Genomic DNA, 25202 nt, shown 5'->3' with positions numbered 1-25202 from the left:
TCGTGTCAAACACGTCACTACGCCGGAAGTGTTCTTAGGAAAAGGTTAAAATCCACTTGAGCGACAGCAGCGGGTTGATACATTGTATTTTTGTTTTTCTGCAGGGATGGAGGTGACACGAACAAGTAATTAACCTCTTTATGCACCCATATAGATAATATACACCAAGATTATATTAATATGCTATTAGATACACAACGTTAGCTGTTGTTTCTCCCCGAAGAATAGCAAAAATATGATTCCGTTCATGTCCGCGAGGTTGCGAATGCTAACCCGCTAGCTAGCTAGCACGTTGAGTGTACCACAAACTGGCTGATTGTTGTATTTGTATTACAGATTTCAAAGACAGTTTAAGCACTGTGTACAGCGCAATAGATGAAGCGGACTTTCTCGCAATCGATGGGGAATTTTCAGGTAAGCCCTTGTTAGCTAACTATTTAACTAGCAAACATTTCTAGCTACAATTTAGCTAGCTCGCTGGCCAACCCGTCTCCGTGGCTGCTACAAGCCACACACGCAGTCGGTTTTGAACTGAGTGATACAGTAGCTAATACGCTATTTTCGACTTCAGGTATTAGCGATGGGCCCAACGTCAGCGCACTAACTAACGGGTTGGACACGCCAGAGGAGCGCTACATGAAGCTAAAAAAGGTAATGGTCAAGAGATGCTAACTCGTTAGAGCCAGAGGCATGCGTTTAGAGTTGGGGCAATGCGGTTTCTGCATTATGGTGCATGATTTACATGACACTACAACATTTTATGGCAGCCATGTTAGGTCCCCGTTAACATTACATGGGGGAATATTTAACTATGCTATGTAACTGAATGTCTAGAATTAGAACAATATTCTAAAATATTTCCTAACACTAAGTATATGGCTCTGGTTACAACTGTCGGTGTCGGTCGGGTACTGAGTCAGTAACTATATAACTAATAGTATAGCGAGGTAACTCGCACAACTTTTTTTATTTCATGGCTGAATTTCATTATGGTTTTCCGGTGTTTTGATTACTGGAGTCTACATGTATGGCCCCTTGTGGGCCACAACAAGGTCATGTGCTAGCGGTCAGGCTTTAAATCTATACGTTTGTATCTCTCCCTCTGGCTCTCTCCACCCCCTCTCAACCCCCTTGCAGCATTCCATGGACTTCTTGCTGTTTCAGTTTGGACTGTGTACATTCACATATGACCAGGCAGAGTCCAAGTGAGTGGGACTTTTCTTTCTTAGATTTAACCTTCCTTCCTTCACCACAATGAGTAGGAGTGCTGATTTAGGATCAGTTTTTAGCCTTTCGGATAATACTGAATGAGACTACATGGACCTGACCCTATATCTGCCCTCTTACTTAGATAAGCTTGACGCATACGACCCCTGACCTGACTCCAGATCAGTTTGTGCTTAAGCCAACTCTTCTCTGCTGTGTTGGTTTACTGTCATGCCAAACGGGTTGTGTCTGAAACACAGATCTGGGACCAGGCTGTCACAGAATTAAATAGAACGCTGATTTAGTATTAAATAGAAGACTTAGTCAGCCATTTTGAATGTGATATCTATGCAGGCTATAGTCATGTTTAACCTACCTGACCTGCTGTTCTCTCTCCCTGTGTTTTTGTCCCACAGGTACGTCATAAAGACTTTTAATTTTTATATATTCCCAAAGCCATTCAACAGAACCTCACCAGACATCAAGTTCATCTGCCAGGTTAGAAAACCTTGGTCTGTCTTATTTAATCCGGGTGGTAGTCATTAGGGCATGCAACGGGAAATGTTTTAAAACGTTTGCTACAGAAATAGAAAACAAACATAGGACCCATGTTGCTCCTGGTGGTGTTTTGTTAAATATGATTGTTTGTTATTTCAGAGTTCCAGCATAGACTTTCTGGCCAGTCAGGGTTTTGACTTCAACAAAGTGTTCCGTCACGGTAGGAGGCATTCTGTCTGGTTGCCAAAGAAATCCTAACTGGGACAATAAAGATGATTTGATTTATTGATTGAAGCTAACCTAGCTGACACCTAGCTATCTAACCCTGCCTCCTTTTCTGGTTGCCATAGGGATCCCGTACCTGAACCAGGAAGAGGAAGTGCAGCTGCGGGAGCAATATGAGGAGAGGCGGAGTCAGAGTAACGGATCAGGAAACCCCTCCTACATCTCCCCCAACTCCAACAAAGGCCCTGGCAGCATCCCAGAGGAGCACAGGGAGTACATCGGACGAGTGATGTAAGTTAAACCTGACTCCCATTGCTAGTTAGAACTTTAGACTGTAGTTGCATGTGGTAACGGAGTGGTATGAGAGACGAGAGCCTGGTCCCAAATCCGCCCCTTTCCCTAGCCATCTGCTGACACCAGTTCCTCATCCACCCCTAGCCCCTTTCCCTAGCCATCTGCTGACACCAGTTCCCCATCCACCCCTAGCCCCTTTCCCTAGCCATCTGCTGACACCAGTTCCTCATCCACCCCTAGCCCCTTTCCCTAGCCATCTGCTGACACCAGTTCCTCATCCACCCCTAGCCCCTTTCCCTAGCCACCTGCTGACACCAGTTCCTCACCCACCCCTAGCCCCTTTCCCTAGCCATCTGCTGACACCAGTTCCTCATCCACCCCTAGCCTCTTTCCCTAGCCATCTGCTGACACCAGTTCCTCATCCACCCCTAGCCCCTTTCCCTAGCCATCTGCTGACACCAGTTCCTCATCCACCCCTAGCCTCTTTCCCTAGCCACCTGCTGACACCAGTTCCTCCATCCACCCCTAGCCCCTTTCACTAGCCATCTGCTGACACCAGTTCCTCATCCACCCCTAGCCTCTTTCCCTAGCCACCTGCTGACACCAGTTCCTCCATCCACCCCTAGCCCCTTTCCCTAGCCACCTGCTGACACCAGTTCCTCCATCCACCCCTAGCCCCTTTCCCTAGCCATCTGCTGACACCAGTTCCTCATCCACCCCTAGCCCCTTTCCCTAGCCATCTGCTGACACCAGTTCCTCACCCACCCCTAGCCCCTTTCCCTAGCCACCTGCTGACACCAGTTCCTCCATCCACCCCTAGCCCCTTTCCCTAGCCATCTGCTGACACCAGTTCCTCATCCACCCCTAGCCCCTTTCCCTAGCCATCTGCTGACACCAGTTCCTCATCCACCCCTAGCCCCTTTCCCTAGCCATCTGCCGACACCAGTTCCTCATCCACCCCTAGCCTCTTTCCCTAGCCATCTGCTGACACCAGTTCCTCCATCCACCCCTAGCCCCTTTCCCTAGCCATCTGCTGACACCAGTTCCTCCATCCACCCCTAGCCTCTTTCCCTAGCCATCTGCTGACACCAGTTCCTCCATCCACCCCTAGCCCCTTTCCCTAGCCATCTGCTGACACCAGTTCCTCATCCACCCCTAGCCCCTTTCCCTAGCCACCTGCTGACACCAGTTCCTCATCCATCCCTAGCCCCTTTCCCTAGCCATCTGCTGACACCAGTTCCTCATCCACCCCTAGCCCCTTTCCCTAGCCATCTGCTGACACCAGTTCCTCCATCCACCCCTAGCCCCTTTCCCTAGCCATCTGCTGACACCAGTTCCTCATCCACCCCTAGCCCCTTTCCCTAGCCATCTGCTGACACCAGTTCCTCATCCAACCCTAGCCCCTTTCCCTAGCCATCTGCTGACACCAGTTCCTCATCCACCCCTAGCCCCTTTCCCTAGCCATCTGCTGACACCAGTTCCCCATCCACCCCTAGCCCCTTTCCCTAGCCACCTGCTGACACCAGTTCCTCATCCACCCCTAGCCCCTTTCCCTAGCCATCTGCTGACACCAGTTCCTCCATCCACCCCTAGCCCCTTTCCCTAGCCATCTGCTGACACCAGTTCCTCCATCCACCCCTAGCCCCTTTCCCTAGCCATCTGCTGACACCAGTTCCTCATCCACCCCTAGCCCCTTTCCCTAGCCATCTGCCGATACCAGTTCCTCCATCCACCCCTAGCCCCTTTCCCTAGCCATCTGCTGACACCAGTTCCTCATCCACCCCTAGCCCCTTTCCCTAGCCATCTGCTGACACCAGTTCCTCATCCACCCCTAGCCCCTTTCCCTAGCCATCTGCTGACACCAGTTCCTCATCCACCCCTAGCCCCTTTCCCTAGCCATCTGCTGACACCAGTTCCTCATCCACCCCTAGCCCCTTTCCCTAGCCATCTGCCGACACCAGTTCCTCCATCCACCCCTAGCCCCTTTCCCTAGCCATCTGCTGACACCAGTTCCTCATCCACCCCTAGCCCCTTTCCCTAGCCATCTGCTGACACCAGTTCCTCCATCCACCCCTAGCCCCTTTCCCTAGCCATCTGCTGACACCAGTTCCTCATCCACCCCTAGCCCCTTTCCCTAGCCATCTGCTGACACCAGTTCCTCATCCACCCCTAGCCCCTTTCCCTAGCCATCTGCTGACACCAGTTCCTCATCCACCCCTAGCCCCTTTCCCTAGCCATCTGCTGACACCAGTTCCTCATCCACCCCTAGCCCCTTTCCCTAGCCACCTGCTGACACCAGTTCCTCATCCACCCCTAGCCCCTTTCCCTAGCCATCTGCTGACACCAGTTCCTCCATCCACCCCTAGCCCCTTTCCCTAGCCATCTGCTGACACCAGTTCCTCATCCACCCCTAGCCCCTTTCCCTAGCCACCTGCTGACACCAGTTCCTCATCCACCCCTAGCCCCTTTCCCTAGCCATCTGCTGACACCAGTTCCTCCATCCACTCCTAGCCCCTTTCCCTAGCCATCTGCTGACACCAGTTCCTCCATCCACCCCTAGCCCCTTTCCCTAGCCACCTGCTGACACCAGTTCCTCCATCCACCCCTAGCCCCTTTCCCTAGCCATCTGCTGACACCAGTTCCTCCATCCACCCCTAGCCCCTTTCCCTAGCCATCTGCTGACACCAGTTCCTTATCCACCCCTAGCCCCTTTCCCTAGCCATCTGCCGACACCAGTTCCTCCATCCACCCCTAGCCCCTTTCCCTAGCCATCTGCTGACACCAGTTCCTCATCCACCCCTAGCCCCTTTCCCTAGCCATCTGCTGACACCAGTTCCTCATCCACCCCTAGCCCCTTTCCCTAGCCATCTGCTGACACCAGTTACTCCATCCACCCCTAGCCCCTTTCCCTAGCCATCTGCTGACACCAGTTACTCCATCCACCCCTAGCCCCTTTCCCTAGCCATCTGCTGACACCAGTTCCTCATCCACCCCTAGCCCCTTTCCCTAGCCATCTGCTGACACCAGTTCCCCATCCACCCCTAGCCCCTTTACCTAGCCATCTGCTGACACCAGTTCCTCATCCACCCCTAGCCCCTTTCCCTAGCCATCTGCTGACACCAGTTTCTCATCCACCCCTAGCCCCTTTCCCTAGCCATCTGCTGACACCAGTTTCTCATCCACCCCTAGCCCCTTTCCCTAGCCACCTGCTGACACCAGTTCCTCATCCACCCCTAGCCCCTTTCCCTAGCCATCTGCTGACACCAGTTCCTCATCCACCCCTAGCCCCTTTCCCTAGCCACCTGCTGACACCAGTTCCTCATCCACCCCTAGCCCCTTTCCCTAGCCACCTGCTGACACCAGTTCCTCCATCCACCCCTAGCCCCTTTCCCTAGCCATCTGCTGACACCAGTTCCTCCATCCACCCCTAGCCCCTTTCCCTAGCCATCTGCTGACACCAGTTCCTCATCCACCCCTAGCCCCTTTCCCTAGCCATCTGCTGACACCAGTTCCTCATCCACCCCTAGCCCCTTTCCCTAGCCACCTGCTGACACCAGTTCCTCCATCCACCCCTAGCCCCTTTCCCTAGCCACCTGCTGACACCAGTTCCTCCATCCACCCCTAGCCCCTTTCCCTAGCCATCTGCTGACACCAGTTCCTCATCCACCCCTAGCCCCTTTCCCTAGCCATCTGCTGACACCAGTTCCTCATCCACCCCTAGCCCCTTTCCCTAGCCACCTGCTGACACCAGTTCCTCCATCCACCCCTAGCCCCTTTCCCTAGCCATCTGCTGACACCAGTTCCTCATCCACCCCTAGCCCCTTTCCCTAGCCATCTGCTGACACCAGTTCCTCATCCACCCCTAGCCCCTTTCCCTAGCCATCTGCTGACACCAGTTCCTCATCCACCCCTAGCCCCTTTCCCTAGCCATCTGCTGACACCAGTTCCTTCATATTTGCTCCTTTATATAAGGCGTGGTTTAAACTCCTCCAAACAGAAGTTACAGCCTCAGTGTGGAACCTGTCCTACGGTCCACAGTGAAGTCACATGGGACTGATTTTATGTCTAGCGGAGCAGAAATCCATTTTAACAGCCCGTACACCACCGTTCAGCTCCAGCCCTGAATGCATCCCTGTAGTCGTTTTTTGTTAAGTCTTCCTCCTGCCTCTTGTCCCTTGCAGAGAGAAGGTGGAATCGCTGTTCACTACCTCAGAGAAGACTGTGGACCTGGAGCCCTGCACTGGGTAAAGAAACGTGTGTGTGAGATGAATGTGCATTTATACAGCACTTTCTTCAGTCTCAAAGGGCTTTACCATGTAAACATGGCTCTCCTGATCCCCCAGCAACATTTACCATTGTTTTGTTTATTTACAAACTCCATTCCTCCTGTTATTTTCTCTGCTCTGCTCCAGGTTTCAGAGGAAACTGATCTACCAGACACTCAACTGGAAGTAAGTACTGGCTCTCCTTCAAGAGCAGCAGTGTTGTTGAACTCTGCAGATAGAATTCAGTGTTCCACCCCAAGAATACAGGGAGATGAATGAAGCCCGCTTTTTAACTGTTTACATTCTGATATTTCTAAAACTAATTGGTGTTTATTACTGTCGTTTTACGCTGCTTGGTGACAGTTAATGTTAATCATAAAATGTTAGTTTATATATTTCTAGTACTGTGTGTGTATATTGTACAGAGATGAAGTGTCTTTATAGAAGGCTAATGTTGATCTAATCTCCGACAGGTTCCCAAAGGGCCTTCACGTAGAGACCTTGGAGACAGAGAAGGTAAGTCTGCTAGCTAGTCGTTCTCCAACCTCTCCTCTGGGACCCCCAGCCGTTCTCCAACCTCTCCTCTGGGACCCCCAGCCGTTCTCCAACCTCTCCTCTGGGACCCCCAGCCGTTCTCCAACCTCTCCTCTGGGACCCCCAGCCGTTCTCCAACCTCTCCTCTGGGACCCCCCAGCCGTTCTCCAACCTCTCCTCTGGGACCCCCAGCCGTTCTCCAACCTCTCCTCTGGGACCCCCAGCCGTTCTCCAACCTCTCCTCTGGGACCCCCCAGCCGTTCTCCAACCTCTCCTCTGGGACCCCCCAGCCGTTCTCCAACCTCTCCTCTGGGACCCCCCAGCCGTTCTCCAACCTCTCCTCTGGGACCCCCAGCCGTTCTCCAACCTCTCCTCTGGGACCCCCAGCCGTTCTCCAACCTCTCCTCTGGGACCCCCAGCCGTTCTCCAACCTCTCCTCTGGGACCCCCAGCCGTTCTCCAACCTCTCCTCTGGGACCCCCAGCCGTTCTCCAACCTCTCCTCTGGGACCCCCAGCCGTTCTCCAACCTCTCCTCTGGGACCCCCCAGCCGTTCTCCAACCTCTCCTCTGGGACCCCCAGCCGTTCTCCAACCTCTCCTCTGGGACCCCCCAGCCGTTCTCCAACCTCTCCTCTGGGACCCCCAGCCATTCTCCAACCTCTCCTCTGGGACCTCCCAGCCGTTCCATGTATTTGATCTATTCCAGAAGGAGCACACCTGATTCAGCTTGTCACCAAGCCCTTTATATGGTGACTAGGGAACCAAACTGAATACAACTGGAAGGGGCCTACCTGAATTTGTCCAATATATAAACTCCTTTTACACTGAGAAACTGTCAGTTTGCCACTGTGCGCTACTTCAGGGCTGCAGTAGAATAGTGGAACGTCGAAGGGTGTCCCCCGAGGAGAGGTTTGAAAACCATTTAAGCGAGAGGATGTCCCCCGAGGAGAGGTTTGAAAACCATTTAAGCGAGAGGATGTCCCCCGAGGAGAGGTTTGAAAACCATTTAAGCGAGAGGATGTCCCCCGAGGAGAGGTTTGAAAACCATTTAAGCGAGAGGATGTCCCCCGAGGAGAGGTTTGAAAACCATTTAAGCGAGAGGATGTCCCCCGAGGAGAGGTTTGAAAACCATTTAAGCGAGAGGATGTCCCCCGAGGAGAGGTTTGAAAACCATTTAAGCGAGAGGATGTCCCCCGAGGAGAGGTTTGAAAACCATTTAAGCGAGAGGATGTCCCCCGAGGAGAGGTTTGAAAACCATTTAAGCGAGAGGATGTCCCCCGAGGAGAGGTTTGAAAACCATTTAAGCGAGAGGATGTCCCCCGAGGAGAGGTTTGAAAACCATTTAAGCGAGAGGATGTCCCCCGAGGAGAGGTTTGAAAACCATTTAAGCGAGAGGATGTCCCCCGAGGAGAGGTTTGAAACCATTTAAGCGAGAGGATGTCCCCCGAGGAGAGGTTTGAAAACCATTTAAGCGAGAGGATGTCCCCCGAGGAGAGGTTTGAAAACCATTTAAGCGAGAGGATGTGATGCGTGATACCGTTCAACTATTTAGTTAACTGTTCCATTTGAAAACGTTCTTTTATACCTCTGGTCGAGTTACTCTGGGATTTTCTACATGTTGGTCATCAGGATGAATGAAAGGCATTTCTTTTCTCTGGAGTATACCTGTGCTTAGAGGGCCTTTTTTGTCTCCGGACAGAGTGAGGTGTATGTTTGTATACGTTATAAACACATGTATGTTTATATTATATATGGTGTTGTGTTCCGGAAAGAGCAGCACATCCAGATCTAGAAGGCACAACGCAATGCTTAGAGCACAGAAATACTATCATGTGTCATGTGATGTGAGTCTGTCGTACTGTGGGAGTGTCTCCAGTCAGTCGGTTTATGTACAGTATAGACACAGCATACATCATGTATTCTATATTATATTCTGGTATATGGTGTTTAATATACATCATGTATTCTATATTATATTCTGATATCTGGTGTTTAACATGCATCATGTATTGTATATTATATTCTGCTATCTGGTGTTTCAGAAAGAGCGCTACATCCAGATCAGCAAGGTGGACGATGAGGAGCGGAAGAGGAGAGAACGGCAGAAACAGGAGAGAGAACAGGTGACGTTCCTTCTACCGTCTTTAAAAAGCAAACCAACTAAACGGAGACGGTCTAAACGCAGTAACGACAAACTGACATGACCAGCTGAATTTCCTTCTACCGTCTCTAAAAAGCAAACGTTACATTTCTTCTTGGAAATGTTCCAAACCTTCACCCCCCCCCCGAATAAACATGATCAGGAGGTAATGTTTTGAATCTGGGAGATTACTTGTCCAATAAGAGAAATGTCTTTGTAGTTTTTCTTTGCGATGTTTTGCCATGTTTCCTACTGAACATGACCCTTGTCAATCTTTACAGGAGGAGCTGAATGACGCTGTGGGATTCTCCAGGGTCATACACGCTATCTCCAAATCTGTGAGTTACCCTGACAACCTGTTATCAAATACCGGAGTTCCTGACAACCTGTTATCAAAATTGTTGTTTTGTTTTATCTGTATCTTCTGTTATGTTGCGATGTATATGCCAGCTGCTTTTGCAATCCAGCACTGAAACTATAAGGAATATTTTAGTTGAGTGAGTTCTCCTTTTTCTCACTTGGGTGCTATACTATTTTATACCTTTTAGGATGGGACTCATCTCTTTTCACCCTCTCTCCAACACAGGGAAAGTTGGTGGTTGGCCACAACATGCTGTTGGACGTCATGCATACCATCCATCAGTTCTACTGCGTACTGCCAGAGGTACAAACACGCACCAATTATATGAACATCGCAGACATGCGCACGCAATGGTTTAGAATCGGAACCTTGTTTCTTTCCTGTTTGACAAACAGTCTTTTCTTTTCCCCCCACAGGACCTGAATGACTTTAAAGAGGTCACTCAGTGTGTCTTCCCCAGGTAAAGACATACTGCTGCTACTTCTCTCTATGGGCCGTTCTGGCTCCGACAAGGCTTACCACTACTTTGACCTAATCTCTCTGGGAGTCGGTCTATTTATCTGGTGTACTGTTAATCTATAAACTTCTCCAGTAGCCTAGAGGTTGGAAAGGTGGACCAGCAGCCGGAAAGGCCGGCGACACAAATGGGAATGAACTGGCAGCTGGAAAGGCTGCTGGTCTGATCCCATATACCGTCTCCTGCCATTGTGCAAGGCACTTAACCCACCACATGTTTTCGATCCAGGAGCGCTGCAATTGCGTCTGACCCTGTGCCTCTCAACGCGTTGCCTCCCTGTCAACACGTTGCCTCTCAACGCGCGTGTATATCTGGGGCTGTTGGGAAAGGCAGACATTCCGCTCTAACCAATGGACAATAAAGTATCTCCTCTATCCTCTTCTCAGGCTGTTGGACACCAAGCTCATGGCCACAACACAACCTTTCAAGGTAATAATATTTAAAGTATTTAGATGTTAGTTTAAAAACGATGTAAGGAAACCCCTGTTGAAATCTGAATAGTATTTATTGTGAAATGTTATTGTAACCCCTCTAGGAGTTGATCAACATCACATCTCTAGCAGAGCTGCAGAAACAGCTGAAAGAGAGCCCCTTCAAACCTCCTAAAGTTGGTAAGAGAACATTTACAACTACACCATGTTTAAGAGTAAGCTATTTCAGAAGCTAGCAGCTAGCGCGGCAGCTAATGATCGAACGGCTAGCGCGGCAGCTAATGATCGAACGGCTAGCGCGGCAGCTAATGATCGAACGGCTAGCGCGGCAGCTAATGATCAAACGGCTAGCGCGGCAGCTAATGGTCGAACAGCTAGCGCGGCAGCTAATGGTCGAACAGCTAGCGCGGCAGCTAATGGTCGAACAGCTAGCGCGGCAGCTAATGATCAAACAGCTAGCGCGGCAGCTAATGATCAAACAGCTAGCTCGAAGGCTAAAATGGCTTTGGAAAAATAAGAATTCAGCTAATAGGGAGATGTATCTAACAAAATAACTACATAATCGCATTAACTAATCATACAACAATTGACACATAATAGAAATGTTGGTACATTTGTGTACAAATCTAACTTAATCAACCTATGTTTATGGTAAGGGACAAAAATCTATAGCGGTGGTTCCCAACCAGGGATAGTAGAACCCCCTGGGGGTACTTGGCTTATCCACAGCGGGTACTTGAAGACTGAGACCATAGGTTTACTGGTAGAATGCAAGAGGGAGTACTTCAGGGGTACTCCAGACAGAGCCAAATGTACTTGCTGGTATAAGTAACCAAGAAAGGTTGAGAACCATTGATCTATTGGACCTGTGTAGATACTGTAATGCAGTGGTATTCCAAGTCGGGGAAGCGACCCCAGGGCAACTGCAGTGGGGTTGCCTTTTTACAGATTATTGTATGGGACCATATACTAACAAAAATCTAAGTTTATCATTAGATCACCGGAGAAGAAAAAAAAGTACATATTTGAATTTCATATAAATTGTAAAACATAAAAGTTATCCTTTTTATATAAAACTATACTAAATATAATATTGCGTTACCAAATTATTGATTAAAACACACTATTTTTGCAAAGAAGGTCATCAGTAGCCTCAACAGCACTCTGTAGCGTAGCACCATGGTGTAGCCGGAGGACAGCTAGCTTCTGTCCTCCTTTGGGTACATTGACTTCAATACAAAACCTAGGAGGCTCATGGTTCTCACCCCTTCCATAGACTTAAACAGTTATTATGACAACATCCGGAGGATGTCCTCCAACCTATCAAAGCTCTTGCAGCATGTCGTGGTAATTATTCTAACCAAAAGAGACTTTTAGATTTCTTCATAACCATCAAACTTTATTAATCATTACTGCAGTAATGGAGCGTTAACGGTCGCCCAATGGTGTTGAGTTAAGGCCCAAATAAGCAGGGTTATGTTACAACTCTTTAGTCATTCTGAGTCCTCGTGACGACGAACAGATGTGACTTTATACAAAGGTACATTGTGTTCTCATGCAACAGACAGCAAGATTTACATGGCGCCAAATATCTCTAGTTCATTTACTACTTGTTTATACAGAAACACTAATGCAACATGGGATACTAAGTCCTTCCCTTAATTTATGAAGTCCAGTGCTCATTAATAATCTGGAGGGAGGGTTCTCCTCTCCCTGGCAGACAGACCAGCATTCAACATAGACACTGCTAATGGAATGGAGTGTTTTCTTATCACCAGGCCATCGTAAATCAACTGTCAGCATTAAGCCTCAGAGGCTCCTCTCGGAAGAACAGAAATTGTGAAAGTACTAATATAGGAATACATTCTAATATAAAAGTAATGTGATTTAACATAATATTGTAATGCTACGACAAGCATGAACTGACATGTCCACCCAATCAAAGGATCAGAGAATGAATCTAGTACTGAAAGCATAAGCTACAGCTAGCTAGCAGTGCATAAAATGTGGTGAGTAGTTGACTCAGAGACAATAGTTGAACAGTGTTTAATAAAGTAATTTCTTCCTAAATAAAGGAGAAGCTAAGAGTTCATTTTCTTTCTGTTTCACTTACTTAGCTAGCAAATGCAGCTAGCTAGTTTAGCCTACTGAAACACCCTGCTCAAACATAGGGATGCTATGTTAGCTAGCTGGCTATGAATATCCAACACTGGAACTCTTCCAAGTCAAGATAAGCTTCTGGTTTTATAAATGTATTGCCACCAGAGCCCGCCGGTGTAAGAGCTAAACTGCTTACTTGACTGTACACTGTAACGTTACTGCATGATTGTAGCGAGTTTACTTGCACATTAGTTCTATTAGCTATGTTGACTATGATGTTACTTTAGCTAATATGATGTAGGCTGTGTGTAGCAGTTATGATATGGTTTGGCTTGAAAAGGTTTGTAATTTTTATCAAGGGAGGCCAAATGCTCTCTGGCTTCCCTGGCATTCAATCCTACGGTCGGCAACAATGTCATACTCTTTATGACCAGACAGCATCAGATAGATGGGCTACACGTACTGAGACAGAGGGGGCGCTGTTTCGCTCACTCGGATGCTTTCTCCGGTGAGATACATTCAGCCTCTAGCGAATTGAAGGAAAATTATGAAACTGAGACGAAAGAGACATTATTTAATGTTTTTTTTTTTTTAATTGGTAAAGTTTTTGGGGAAGCCTGGCTTCCCCTGGCATCCATGAGTACATGCCACTGGTCGCTAGAGTCATAAAAAAAAAAAATGGGGTCCCCAGAAATTCTGGCGGGAAAAATGGTGTCCCTGCTGAACTTTTGAATACTCCTGCTGGAATGTGTATGGCCAGGGACAATAATGAGAGACATCTATTAAAGTGTAGTGTCTGATTTAGCCCTGCTTCTCTTCTTTCCTCCATGGACCAGTGACGGCGGAGGATTTCCCCAGCTACGATACAGCCCAGGAACAGCTCCACGAGGCGGGCTACGATGCCTACATCACTGGCCTCTGCTTCATCGCCATGGCCAACTACCTAGGTACCTAACTCTACCTATACACACTGCTACTACTACTACTATTACTATTGCTGCTACTACTGCTGCTACTACTACTGCTACTACTATTACTGCTGCTACTACTACTACTATTACTACTACTACTGCTGCTACTACTACTACTACTACTATTGCTACTACTACTACTATTGCTACTACTACTGCTACTACTACTGCTCTAACCCTACATCACTGGCCTTTTCTCATTTGGGTAAAAGTCTGTCCTTACGCTCTCTCCTCCGTGGTCGAGGAGAGAGTAGGGAACAGAAGCGTGTCCTCCCCTCGTCGACAGCCACCTTTCATTGAGGATAGTCACGTGTATCCTACCTAAGTCCTTGGTGGAAGATCTGCCAGGCCCCCTTCCAGTCAGGTTGTCAGAGGAGAGAAGCATGCGCTCACCATAAGGAGCATATCGTTTTATCTAGAAAATGTCTTGCACAACTACCTTCATTAGTTTTCATCACTTTACACATTTATTCCGAGATCCACCCCCTGGAAACGTCATCCGCGTTATGTGGCGCGAGTAGAGAAGGATCATTTCATACCGGCGCGTTTTCATCCACGTTCCCTCTCCTCCACCGCCTCTCCTCCGTGACCTTCGACCTTTTTCAGAAGGAGGCGAGAGAGGATGCAGGAGTTGAGCAAATCCAATTGAGAAAAGGCCATCTCCATGGCCAGCCACCTAGGTAACACTACCACTTACCGTTAGTGAAAATGGATGGGGACAGTACCGTAGGCATGGACAGCTTGGAGTCTCTGTGACGGCATATAGGCTAAAGCAGTAGAAGCTGTAACGTTTTTGTCATCGGTGGCTGTTCATCTCTTTCCACCTCAGGTACTTTCCTGACTCCCCCCAAAGCCCACATCCCGTCCCGATCTAAACTCATCGAACCCTTCGTCAACAAGTAAGATATTTTTTCCCCTTCAGTTTCTTTACCTCCTATGGGGACTCGTAGGTATTCCCTACCTCAACATGTCTTAGTGTATGAAGCCTTATAATGCTACATTGACGTCTCATGTCTTCTCCAGACTGTTCCTGATGAGGATCATAGATATCCCCTACCTCAACATCAGCGGACCAGACCGTGAGTAGTTCTATGTGATACAATATACTGTCCAACACCGTATCCTACAGAACGGTAGTATTATACACTGCCTCACCTGCGTATAGTCAGCAGCCAAAGAAAATGGAGAGAGTTTATTAAAGATGACATATAGAAATGGGCCGTGACAATGATGTATATAAACCCATCATTGGGCAGTGGTGAGAACTAATAATGTTCCTTGTTCCCTCTCTCTATCCATCTCTGTTCCCCTCTCTCTCTATCCATCTCTGTTCCCCTCTCTCTCTATCCATCTCTGTTCCCCTCTCTCTCTATCCATCTCTGTTCCCCTCTCTCTCTATCCATCTCTGTTCCCCTCTCTCTATCCCTCTCTGTTCCCCTCTCTCTCTATCCATCTCTGTTCCCCTCTCTCTCTATCCATCTCTGTTCCCCTCTCTCTATCCATCTCTGTTCCCCTCTCTCTCTATCCATCTCTGTTCCCCTCTCTCTATCCATCTCTGTTCCCCTCTCTCTCTATCCATCTCTGTTCCCCTCTCTCTCTATCCATCTCTGTTCCCCTCTCTCTCTATCCATCTCTGTTCCCCTCTCTCTCTATCCATCTCTGTTCCCCTCTCTCTCTATCCATCTCTGTTCCCCTCTCTCTCTATCCATCTCTGTTCCCCTCTCTCTCTATCCATCTCTGTTCCCCTCTCTCTCTATCCATCTCTGTTCCCCTCTCTCTCTATCCATCTCTGTTCCCCTCTCTCTCTATCCATCTCTGTTCCCCCCTCTCTATATCCATCTCTGTTCCCCTCTCTCTATATCCATCTCTGTTCCCCTCTCTCTCTATCCATCTCTGTTCCCCTCTCTCTCTATCCATCTCTGTTCCCCTCTCTCTCTATCCATCTCTGTTCCCCTCTTCCCCCCTCTCCTCCTCTACAGTCCAGCCCAAGAGGGATCATGTTCTGTACGTCACCTTCCCTAAGGAGTGGAAGACCAGTGACCTCTACCAGCTATTCAGTGCCTTTGGTAAGACACACACCACATAATATGAAAATAATATATGCTGTTTAGCAGACACTTTTATCCAAAGCAATGTACATTGGTGGTCCCAGTGGGAATCAAAGCCACCACCCTGGTGTTGCAAGTGCTCTGCTCTACCAACTGGGTCACCAAACCCCACACAAACCAGTAACTACCAACTGGGACACCAAACCCCACACAAACCAGTAACTACCAACTGGGACACCAAACCCCACACAAACCAGTAACTACCAACTGGGACACCAAACCCCACACAAACCAGTAACTACCAACTGGGACACCAAACCCCACACAAACCAGTAACTACCAACTGGGACACCAAACCCCACACAAACCAGTAACTACCAACTGGGACACCAAACCCCACACAAACCAGTAACTACCAACTGGGACACCAAACCCCACACAAACCAGTAACTACCAACTGGGACACCAAACCCCACACAAACCAGTAACTACCAACTGGGCCACACACCAGGACAGCTTTTAATTGCCGTGTCTGCCCGCATGTCTCCTAGGTAACATCCAGGTGTCGTGGATTGATGACACGTCAGCGTTTGTGTCTCTGAGTCAGACGGAGCAGGTGCAGATCGGTGAGTACTGGCCTCAACTAGCGTCCCAACATGCACCCTATTCCCTTATATAGTGCACTACGTTTGACCCAGAGACCAGGACTTGACTTGGGCCGGCACCTCAAATGTTCTACTGCTTGAGTTCTGGCACCTCTTATAGAAGACTTAGAACTATTGCAGAGTTCCTGCACCTAAATCTAAATGGTTGAGGATGAACAGCTGTTTCAGGCCAAGTGGAGCGCTGCCAGAGACGTTACCCAATCCTCCTGCACTACTATTAACCAGCTGTTTCAGGCCAAGTGGAGCGCTGCCAGAGACGTTACCCAATCCTCCTGCACTACTATTAACCAGCTGTTTCAGGCCAAGTGGAGCGCTGCCAGAGACGTTACCCAATCCTCCTGCACTACTATTAACCAGCGCTTTATATGGCTGTACTGTTGGTGTGGTCTCACTCTGTTCCTGTCAATCTGTCTCCAAACCCTGGTACACAAAAGGTTGAGCAACACTGCTCTAGAAAACTCAACATTTCACTTCAAATGAATCAAAGTTGATATTTTTCTATATTTTTTTTTGCGATCGTTCTGACTAGACTCCCATTCTCTCCTTTGTGTGGCCGTCTCCATCTGTCTGTGTAGCGATTAACACGAGTCGCTATGCGGAGAGCTACCGTATCCAGACGTATGCGGAGTACGTCCAGGGCAGACAGCAAGTCAGGGAGAGCCAGGGCCACACTACCCAGTCCTGGGATGAGGACGGCTGGGTTAAACCGCACTACACCTCCCCCTCTACCGTTGGTGATGGACCTACTGGCTACAGCTACGGTCACAACAGGTTTACACAGACACCACTTTATTTCATATACTTTTTAAATGCAAGGTTGGTCCTTGAGTGTCTTGAAAGGCGTCTGTCAATGTTATTTTTTTGTATTATTTAAAAGAAGCAAAGAATCTGCTCCACCGTTCTACAAGTTCACGGTGGAGTCTCTCTAAGGCAGGTTGATTTGTTTAAAATGTGAAGGCGGTCCTTGTGTGCACTCTGTTGTACGCGTCAGGCAGTCGTCGGGGAAACGCTGCATCAGTCCTATCCAGGAGGAGCAGCCTACGGAGGGAGGGGCACTGAGCACACACACTGACGGGTGGAGCGGCTACGCTCACTGTCACACACACTCCGACACGGGCAGCAAGAAGATCAGGACTGACGGTAAGGACCCCCCCCCGCCCCCCCGCTGGGAGACAGACAGTAACTAAGTGTATATATCCATCACCAGTGTATCATGTAATCATGAACAGAATGTTCAGAGGAAAACACTGATCGAGAAACACCTGTTCTGATGTGGTCTGTTTTCTCTAGGGTTGTGTAGACCTGATGTGGTGTCGTCTCTAGGTGTGTAGACCTGATGTGTTGTATTCTCTAGGGGTGTGTAGACCTGATGTGGTGTCGTCTCCAGGGGTGTGTAGACCTGATGTGGTGTCGTCTCCAGGGGTGTGTAGACCTGATGTGGTGTCGTCTCCTCCAGGGGTGTGTAGACCTGATGTGGTGTTGTCTCCTCCAGGGGTGTGTAGACCTGATGTGGTGTTGTCTACTCTAGGGGTGTGTAGACCTGATGTGGTGTTGTCTCCTCCAGGGGTGTGTAGACCTGATGTGGTGTTGTCTCCTCCAGGGGTGTGTAGACCTGATGTGGTGTTGTCTCCTCCAGGGGGGTGTGTAGACCTGATGTGGTGTTGTCTCCTCCAGGGGTGTGTAGACCTGATGTGGTGTCGTCTCTAGGGGGGTGTAGACCTGATGTGGTGTCGTCTCCAGGGGTGTGTAGACCTGATGTGGTGTCGTCTCCAGGGGTGTGTAGACCTGATGTGGTGTTGTCTCCTCCAGGGGGGTGTGTAGACCTGATGTGGTGTTGTCTCCTCCAGGGGTGTGTAGACCTGATGTGGTGTCGTCTCTAGGGGTGTGTAGACCTGATGTGGTGTCGTCTCCAGGGGTGTGTAGACCTGATGTGGTGTCGTCTCCAGGGGTGTGTAGACCTGATGTGGTGTCGTCTCCTCCAGGGGTGTGTAGACCTGATGTGGTGTTGTCTCCTCCAGGGGTGTGTAGACCTGATGTGGTGTTGTCTACTCTAGGGGTGTGTAGACCTGATGTGGTGTTGTCTCCTCCAGGGGTGTGTAGACCTGATGTGGTGTTGTCTCCTCCAGGGGTGTGTAGACCTGATGTGGTGTTGTCTCCTCCAGGGGGGTGTGTAGACCTGATGTGGTGTTGTCTCCTCCAGGGGTGTGTAGACCTGATGTGGTGTCGTCTCTAGGGGGGTGTAGACCTGATGTGGTGTCGTCTCCAGGGGTGTGTAGACCTGATGTGGTGTCGTCTCCAGGGGTGTGTAGACCTGATGTGGTGTTGTCTCCTCCAGGGGGGTGTGTAGACCTGATGTGGTGTTGTCTCCTCCAGGGGTGTGTAGACCTGATGTGGTGTCGTCTCTAGTGGGGTGTAGACCTGATGTGGTGTCGTCTCCAGGGGTGTGTAGACCTGATGTGGTGTCGTCTCCTCTAGGGGTGTGTAGACCTGATGTGGTGTCGTCTCCTCCAGGGTTGTGTAGACCTGATGTGTTGTCTTCTCTAGGGGTGTGTAGACCTGATGTGGTGTCGTCTCCTCCAGGGTTGTGTAGACCTGATGTGGTGTTGTCTCTAGGGTTGTGTAGACCTGATGTGGTGTCGTCTCCTCCAGGGGGGTGTGTAGACCTGATGTGGTGTTGTCTCCTCCAGGGGTGTGTAGACCTGATGTGGTGTCGTCTCTAGGGGGGTGTAGACCTGATGTGGTGTCGTCTCCAGGGGTGTGTAGACCTGATGTGGTGTCGTCTCCTCTAGGGGTGTGTAGACCTGATGTGGTGTTGTCTCCTCCAGGGTTGTGTAGACCTGATGTGTTGTCTTCTCTAGGGGTGTGTAGACCTGATGTGGTGTCGTCTCCTCCAGGGTTGTGTAGACCTGATGTGGTGTTGTCTCTAGGGTTGTGTAGACCTGATGTGGTGTCGTCTCCTCCAGGGGGGTGTGTAGACCTGATGTGGTGTCGTCTCCTCCAGGGGGGTGTGTAGACCTGATGTGGTGTCGTCTCCTCCAGGGGGGTGTGTAGACCTGATGTGGTGTCGTCTCCTCCAGGGGGGTGTGTAGACCTGATGTGGTGTCGTCTCCTCCAGGGGGGTGTGTAGACCTGATGTGGTGTCGTCTCTAGGGGTGTGTAGACCTGATGTGGTGTTGTCTCCTCCGGGGGGTGTGTAGACCTGATGTGGTGTCGTCTCCTCCAGGGGTGTGTAGACCTGATGTGGTGTCGTCTCCTCCAGGGGTGTGTAGACCTGATGTGGTGTCGTCTCCTCCAGGGGGGTGTGTAGACCTGATGTGGTGTCGTCTCCTCCAGGGGGGTGTGTAGACCTGATGTGGTGTCTTCTCTTGGGGTGTGTAGACCTGATGTGGTGTTGTCTCCTCCAGGGGGGTGTGTAGACCTGATGTGGTGTTGTCTCCTCCAGGGGGGTGTATAGACCTGATGTGGTGTTGTCTCTAGGGGTGTGTAGACCTGATGTGGTGTTGTCTCTAGGGGTGTGTAGACCTGATGTGGTGTTGTCTCCTCCAGGGGGGTGTGTAGACCTGATGTGGAGTCGACTCCTCCAGGGGGGTGTGTAGACCTGATGTGGTGTTGTCTCCTCCAGGGGTGTGTAGACCTGATGTGGTGTTGTCTCTAGGGGTGTGTAGACCTGATGTGGTGTTGTCTCCTCCAGGGGGGTGTGTAGACCTGATGTGGTGTCTCCTCTAGGGGTGTGTAGACCTGATGTGGTGTTGTCTCCTCCAGGGGGGTGTGTAGACCTGATGTGGTGTTGTCTCTAGGGGTGTGTAGACCTGATGTGGTGTTGTCTCCTCCAGGAGGGGGTGTAGACCTGATGTGGTGTTGTCTCCTCCAGGAGGGGGTGTGTAGACCTGATGTGGTGTTGTCTCCTCCAGGAGGGGGTGTGTAGACCTGATGTGGTGTTGTCTCCTCCAGGGGGGTGTGTAGACCTGATGTGGTGTTGTCTCCTCCAGGGGGGTGTGTAGACCTGATGTGGTGTTGTCTCTAGGGGTGTGTAGACCTGATGTGGTGTTGTCTCCTCCAGGGGTGTGTAGACCTGATGTGGTGTTGTCTCTAGGGGTGTGTAGACCTGATGTGGTGTTGTCTCCTCCAGGGGGGTGTGTAGACCTGATGTGGTGTTGTCTCCTCCAGGGGTGTGTAGACCTGATGTGGTGTTGTCTCCTCCAGGGGGGTGTGTACGGACGTATGCAGGAGTAGTGGACAGTAGGACGTCAGAAGGTTGGCTGAAAACTCAGTAAGTAAAGATTTGTGAACAGTTGAACATGTAACTCTAGAACTTTTAGTGGTGCTTTAAACTAGAAAAACTACCTGGGTGTTCGTTGAAGGAAGTTAAGCCTGTGATTGGTTGCTCTTCACTGTAGGTCTGGGTCTGATTCGTCGAGCATGAGTCCGATCCAGGAAGAGGTGGGGTCAGAGGCGGTGGACGACGCTAGTGATCCAGCGGCGGGCGACTGGCAACAGCAGTCTTCAGCCAATCAGAGCAAGAAGGGCCGCAAGAACAACAAGAAGAGGAAGACTGATGGTGAGACGAGTGTGTTTTTAAAGTGTATATTGCCCCATCAAATCAAGCTTTTATTAATACAGCACATTTCAGACATGCAATGCAACACAATGTGCTTCACATGAAAAAACTAATAAAAACAATGAAAATAAAACAGAAATATTTACTACACAACAAACATCAGAGGATAAACTAAAGAATAACAATAAAACTGAAGGACTAAAAAGCAGCCTGAGGAAAAGCAACGCTAAAAAGGAGTGTTTTAAGATCTCTTTTAAATATGTCCCCAGTTTCTGGGGGTCATAGTAACTAAAGGCAGCCTCTCCATGCCTCTTGGCCCTAGGCTGTCCCCAGTTTCTGGGGGGCATAGTAACTAAAGGCCGCCTCTCCATGCCTCTTGGCCCTAGGCTGTCCCCAGTTTCTGGGGGGCATAGTAACTAAAGGCTGCCTCTCCATGCATCTTGGCCCTAGGCTGTCCCCAGTTTCTGGGGGGCATAGTAACTAAAGGCCGCCTCTCCATGCATCTTGGTCCTAGGCTTTGGGATAGTTAAACGGCCAGTGCCAGAGGACCTGAGGGACCTACTGGGTACATAACTTAAAAGCATGTCTGACATGTATTGGGATGCACAATCGTGGATTGATTTAAAAACCAATAGAAGAATCTTAACATTAATTCTAAAACTCACCGGCAGCCAGTGCAGAGGCCTTAAAACCGTCTGGTCTTGGTCAGCATTCTGTATGTTTTGCAGTTGACCAAAGGCTTTCTTGGCTAGACCAGACAGGAGAGCATTACAGTAGTCAAGCCTGCTTGTAATAAAAGCATGGCTGAGTCTCTCTGTATCAGCCTGAGAGAGAAACAGCCCCACCTTGGCAATGTTCCTCAGGTGCTAAAATGCCGTTAGTCACAATCCTAATGTGATTCAATTTAGTTCAGAATCTAAAATAACACCTAGGTTTTTTATCTTTATGGCCCGTGAATTAAAATGCGTGGCCATGTTCTCTCTCTGCGCTTTGGCTCCAATAATAAGTATCTTGGTCTTGTCTTGATTTAGCCGGAGGAAGTTGTGAGCCATCCAAAGTGTTTAAATCACTTAATAGTCTAATTTATCTGTGGAGCTGAAGTCCTCTGGTGACAGACCCTGATAGTTAGAGCCCAAGAGAGAGTTTGATCTCCACTTCTCCTTATTGAAGAGTTGTGAACAGCACCATCACCGGTGGTGTACCTCAGGTTGACTGTCTCTCTGTCTCACCTCTCCCTTTTCCCTCCCTCTAGGTGCAGAGACCACGTCTTCTCTGTTCGAAGTTCCTCAGGTGTGGTAGCGATGGAACCCAGCCACTGACTCCGATCTAGGTCCCTCTCCTTACCACCTTGGTTCCTACTTCCTACCCCTGGGCACTTGACTCCTACCCCCCCCCTAGGACCGGGTTTGGAACTAGGCCTGAAATTTCAACCCAGCTGCACTTATCTGACTGGCTGAGAGAGACCTATTAAAGCCATAAGTCATGATCGGAGTCCTCAGCATGTGGTATAGCAGGATGTTCCTAAATGGCACCCTATTCCCTATATAGTGCACTACTTTTAACCAGGGTCAATAGGGTCTGGTTGAAAGTAGTGCACTATGGATTGAATAGGCTGCCATTTGGGACACAATCAATCATTTTTCACTGTCCTTTTATTTGTATTTTTGCTCTTTCACTGTTTTTCAATTCTGATTTATTGATTTGATAAATCCCCCCCCCCCCCCCCGTATCGTGATCGATTGGCTAGTTACTACTCTGCATGTCGTGACAGCTGTTCAATACGGAGAGCATAACGCACACCCAAGCTTAGCTCTTAGCGCCTAACCATCAGGGTCTGTCCAAAATGGCAGCCTTATCCCTGTTACAGTGCACTACTTTAAACCAGGGTCCATGGTGCTCTGGTCAAAAAGTAGTGCACTATATAGGAAATAGGGTACCATTTAGTACCCAGCCAGGGTCAGTGTTCCATGAGGAGCAACGTTACAGAATATTCATCTAGAAATACACCATCTAGATTTGACGTGCTGCTTTGTTCTATGGAAGAGGGAATAGTGTCATTCATCTGGTGTGTGCGTTTCTACATGATATCCTCCTGAACACCAGCCCAGGCTAGTGGTTCCTCTACCACCTAGTTACTGTCACCGAGTCTGAAATGTCCCCCCCCCCCCCTCTGCGTCTGTTGCCGGTGCCAAACCGGTTTAGTTTTAACCGTAAATATCGTCCCCAAGTCCAGTTCATAGTGAACCGTTAAGTGTCTCTTAAACCATCAATGCCACCTGACTGATTCTAGTGTAACATTGTCCTGGTGCTGTAATATTTTAATTGTAATTCAAATAACTTTTGTCCTTCCTTTAAAAAAAAAAATGTATAAAGTTAAAGCCCCCTCCCCTCTAATTTTATCAATCCTGCTAGAACCTTCTCCAAGTGTGAGTCCCAAATGGCCCCCTATACCTTGTATAGTGCAGTGTACTATAAAGGGTATAGTGCAGTGTACTATAAAGGGTACAGTGCAGTGTACTATAAAGGGTACAGTGCAGTGTACTATAAAGGGTACAGTGCAGTGTACTATAAAGGGTGCAGTGTACTATAAAGGGTATAGTGCAGTGTACTATAAAGGGTATAGTGCAGTGTACTATAAAGGGTACAGTGGGCCATTTGGGACGGAACCAGAGAGATGTGGTTTTGGCGTGGTTGGTCTTTTACAACAGACGGTCTAGTGGCATTATTACTTTTGTATGGAAGACATTTTTGTGGTCGTTTATTATAATAAAATGTCATTCTTTTACAGTCTTACTTCCCCCTTGTTGTAACTCCTCCCCTGCAACTGTGTCAAAAGATTGTTTCAATGCAAAATGTGTCAACGTTAAGAATACGTATGCTGTTTTTGTATGAAAAATGTTAAAACAAATATTTCCTTATGAACAGGAAAAATTAAAGGTTTCTTAGTAATCCAGTGTTCCTTTTTAATCTTGTTTAGAACTGTTCTGTATCCATGGCAACATTACATCTGTCAGGTTTTGGTATAGGTGTTTTCTTATAGTTCAGTTTTTGTATATTTTTCAACACAAACATGTATAGACATAGATCCACATCACCTACGCCACCGGTCAAAAGTTTTAGAACACCTACTCATTCAAGGGTTTTTCTTTATTTGTACTATTTTCTACATTGTAGAATAGAAGTGAAGACATAAACTATGAAATAACACATGGAATCATGTAGTAACCAAGAAAGTGTTAAACAAATCAAAATATTTTATATTCTTCATATAGCCACCCTTTGCCTTGATGACAGCTTTGCACACTTGGCATTCTCTCAACCAGCTTCACCTGGAATGCTTTTCCAACAGTCTTGAAGGAGTGCCCATATATGCTGAGCACTTGTTGGCTGCTTTTCCTTCACTCTGCGGTCCAACTCATCCCAAACCATCTCAGTTGGGTTGAGGTCGGGGGATTGTGGAGGCCAGGTTCATCTGAAACGGCACTCCATCACTCTCCTTCTTGGTAAATAGCCCTTACACAGCCTGGAGGTGTGTTGGGTTGTTGTCCTGTTGAAAAACAAATCATAGTCCCACTAAGCCCAAACCAGATGGGATGGCGTATCGCTGCAGAATGCTGTGGTAGCCATGCTGGTTAAGTGTGCCTTGAATTCTAAATAAATGAGTGTCTCCAGCAAAGCACCCCCACCCCATAACACCTCGTCCTCCATGCTTTATGGTGGGAAATACACAATTGTGACCATGAAGGCCTGATTCACACAGTCTCCTCTGAACAGTTGATGTTGAGATGTCTGTTACTTGAACTCTGTGAAGCATTTATTTGGCCTGCAATTTCTGAGGCTGGTAACTCTAATGAACTTATCCTCTGCAGCAGAGGTAACTCTGGGTCTTCCTTTCCTGTTCTTGCCATAATATGGACTTGGTCTTTTACCAAATAGGGCTATCTTCTGTATACCCCGCCCCCCACCTCGTCACAACACAACTGATTGGCTCAAACGCATTAACCTTTTTTTTTTTTTTTCACCTAAACTGATACCCAAATCAAACTGCCTGTAGCTCAGAACCTGAAGCAAGGAAATGCATATTGATACCATTTGAAAGGAAACACGTTGAGGTTTGTGGCAACGTGTAATTAATTTAGGAGAATATAACACATTAGATCTGGTAAAAGATAATACAAACAAAAAACATTTGTTTTCTATTTTTTTTGTTACATCATCTTTGAAATGCAAGAGAAAGGCCACAATATAATATTGCAGTTTAGGCGCAATTTAGATTTTGGCCACTAGATGGCAGCAATGTGTGAGATTGATCCAGTGAAGCATTGGACTATTTTATATCAAGTCTGCCCAAATGTGCCGAATTGGTCAATTGATACATTTTCAAGTACAT

General features: G+C 48.5%; 1 protein-coding gene across 1 annotated transcript; it reads left to right on the top strand.

Moving 5' to 3' along the window:
• Positions 1 to 33: 33 nt before the first annotated feature.
• On the top strand, positions 34 to 23759 carry LOC311115152 (poly(A)-specific ribonuclease PARN-like). The gene is made up of 26 exons (XM_084190358.1): positions 34 to 125; positions 337 to 414; positions 572 to 651; positions 1138 to 1205; positions 1623 to 1704; positions 1864 to 1924; positions 2055 to 2220; positions 6405 to 6467; positions 6636 to 6674; positions 6962 to 7004; positions 9064 to 9144; positions 9443 to 9499; positions 9748 to 9825; positions 9939 to 9982; positions 10426 to 10468; positions 10575 to 10650; positions 13407 to 13517; positions 14371 to 14440; positions 14565 to 14620; positions 15521 to 15607; positions 16141 to 16215; positions 16830 to 17025; positions 17246 to 17394; positions 20458 to 20524; positions 20652 to 20812; positions 22065 to 23759. The coding sequence occupies exons 1-26, from the start codon at positions 107 to 109 to the stop codon at positions 22109 to 22111; spliced, it is 2097 nt and encodes a 698-aa protein (XP_084046484.1). The 5' UTR covers positions 34 to 106; the 3' UTR covers positions 22112 to 23759.
• Positions 23760 to 25202: the final 1443 nt, after the last annotated feature.

Source organism: Coregonus lavaretus, assembly GCF_964263955.1.
Source record: "Coregonus lavaretus genome assembly, contig: HAP1_SCAFFOLD_200, whole genome shotgun sequence".
In the NCBI taxonomy this organism is placed as follows: domain Eukaryota; kingdom Metazoa; phylum Chordata; class Actinopteri; order Salmoniformes; family Salmonidae; genus Coregonus; species Coregonus lavaretus.
The sequence above is the reverse complement of the archived record's forward strand: the minus strand, read 5'-3'. Positions and strand labels throughout refer to the sequence as shown.

Excerpts from the sequence above, each read along its gene's own strand:
- LOC311115152 (XM_084190358.1), top strand. Across the intron at positions 7,005-9,063 it reads AGACCTTGGAGACAGAGAAG|AAAGAGCGCTACATCCAGAT; the intron begins GTAAGTCTGCTA and ends CTGGTGTTTCAG. Across the intron at positions 16,216-16,829 it reads GACGGAGCAGGTGCAGATCG|CGATTAACACGAGTCGCTAT; the intron begins GTGAGTACTGGC and ends CTGTCTGTGTAG.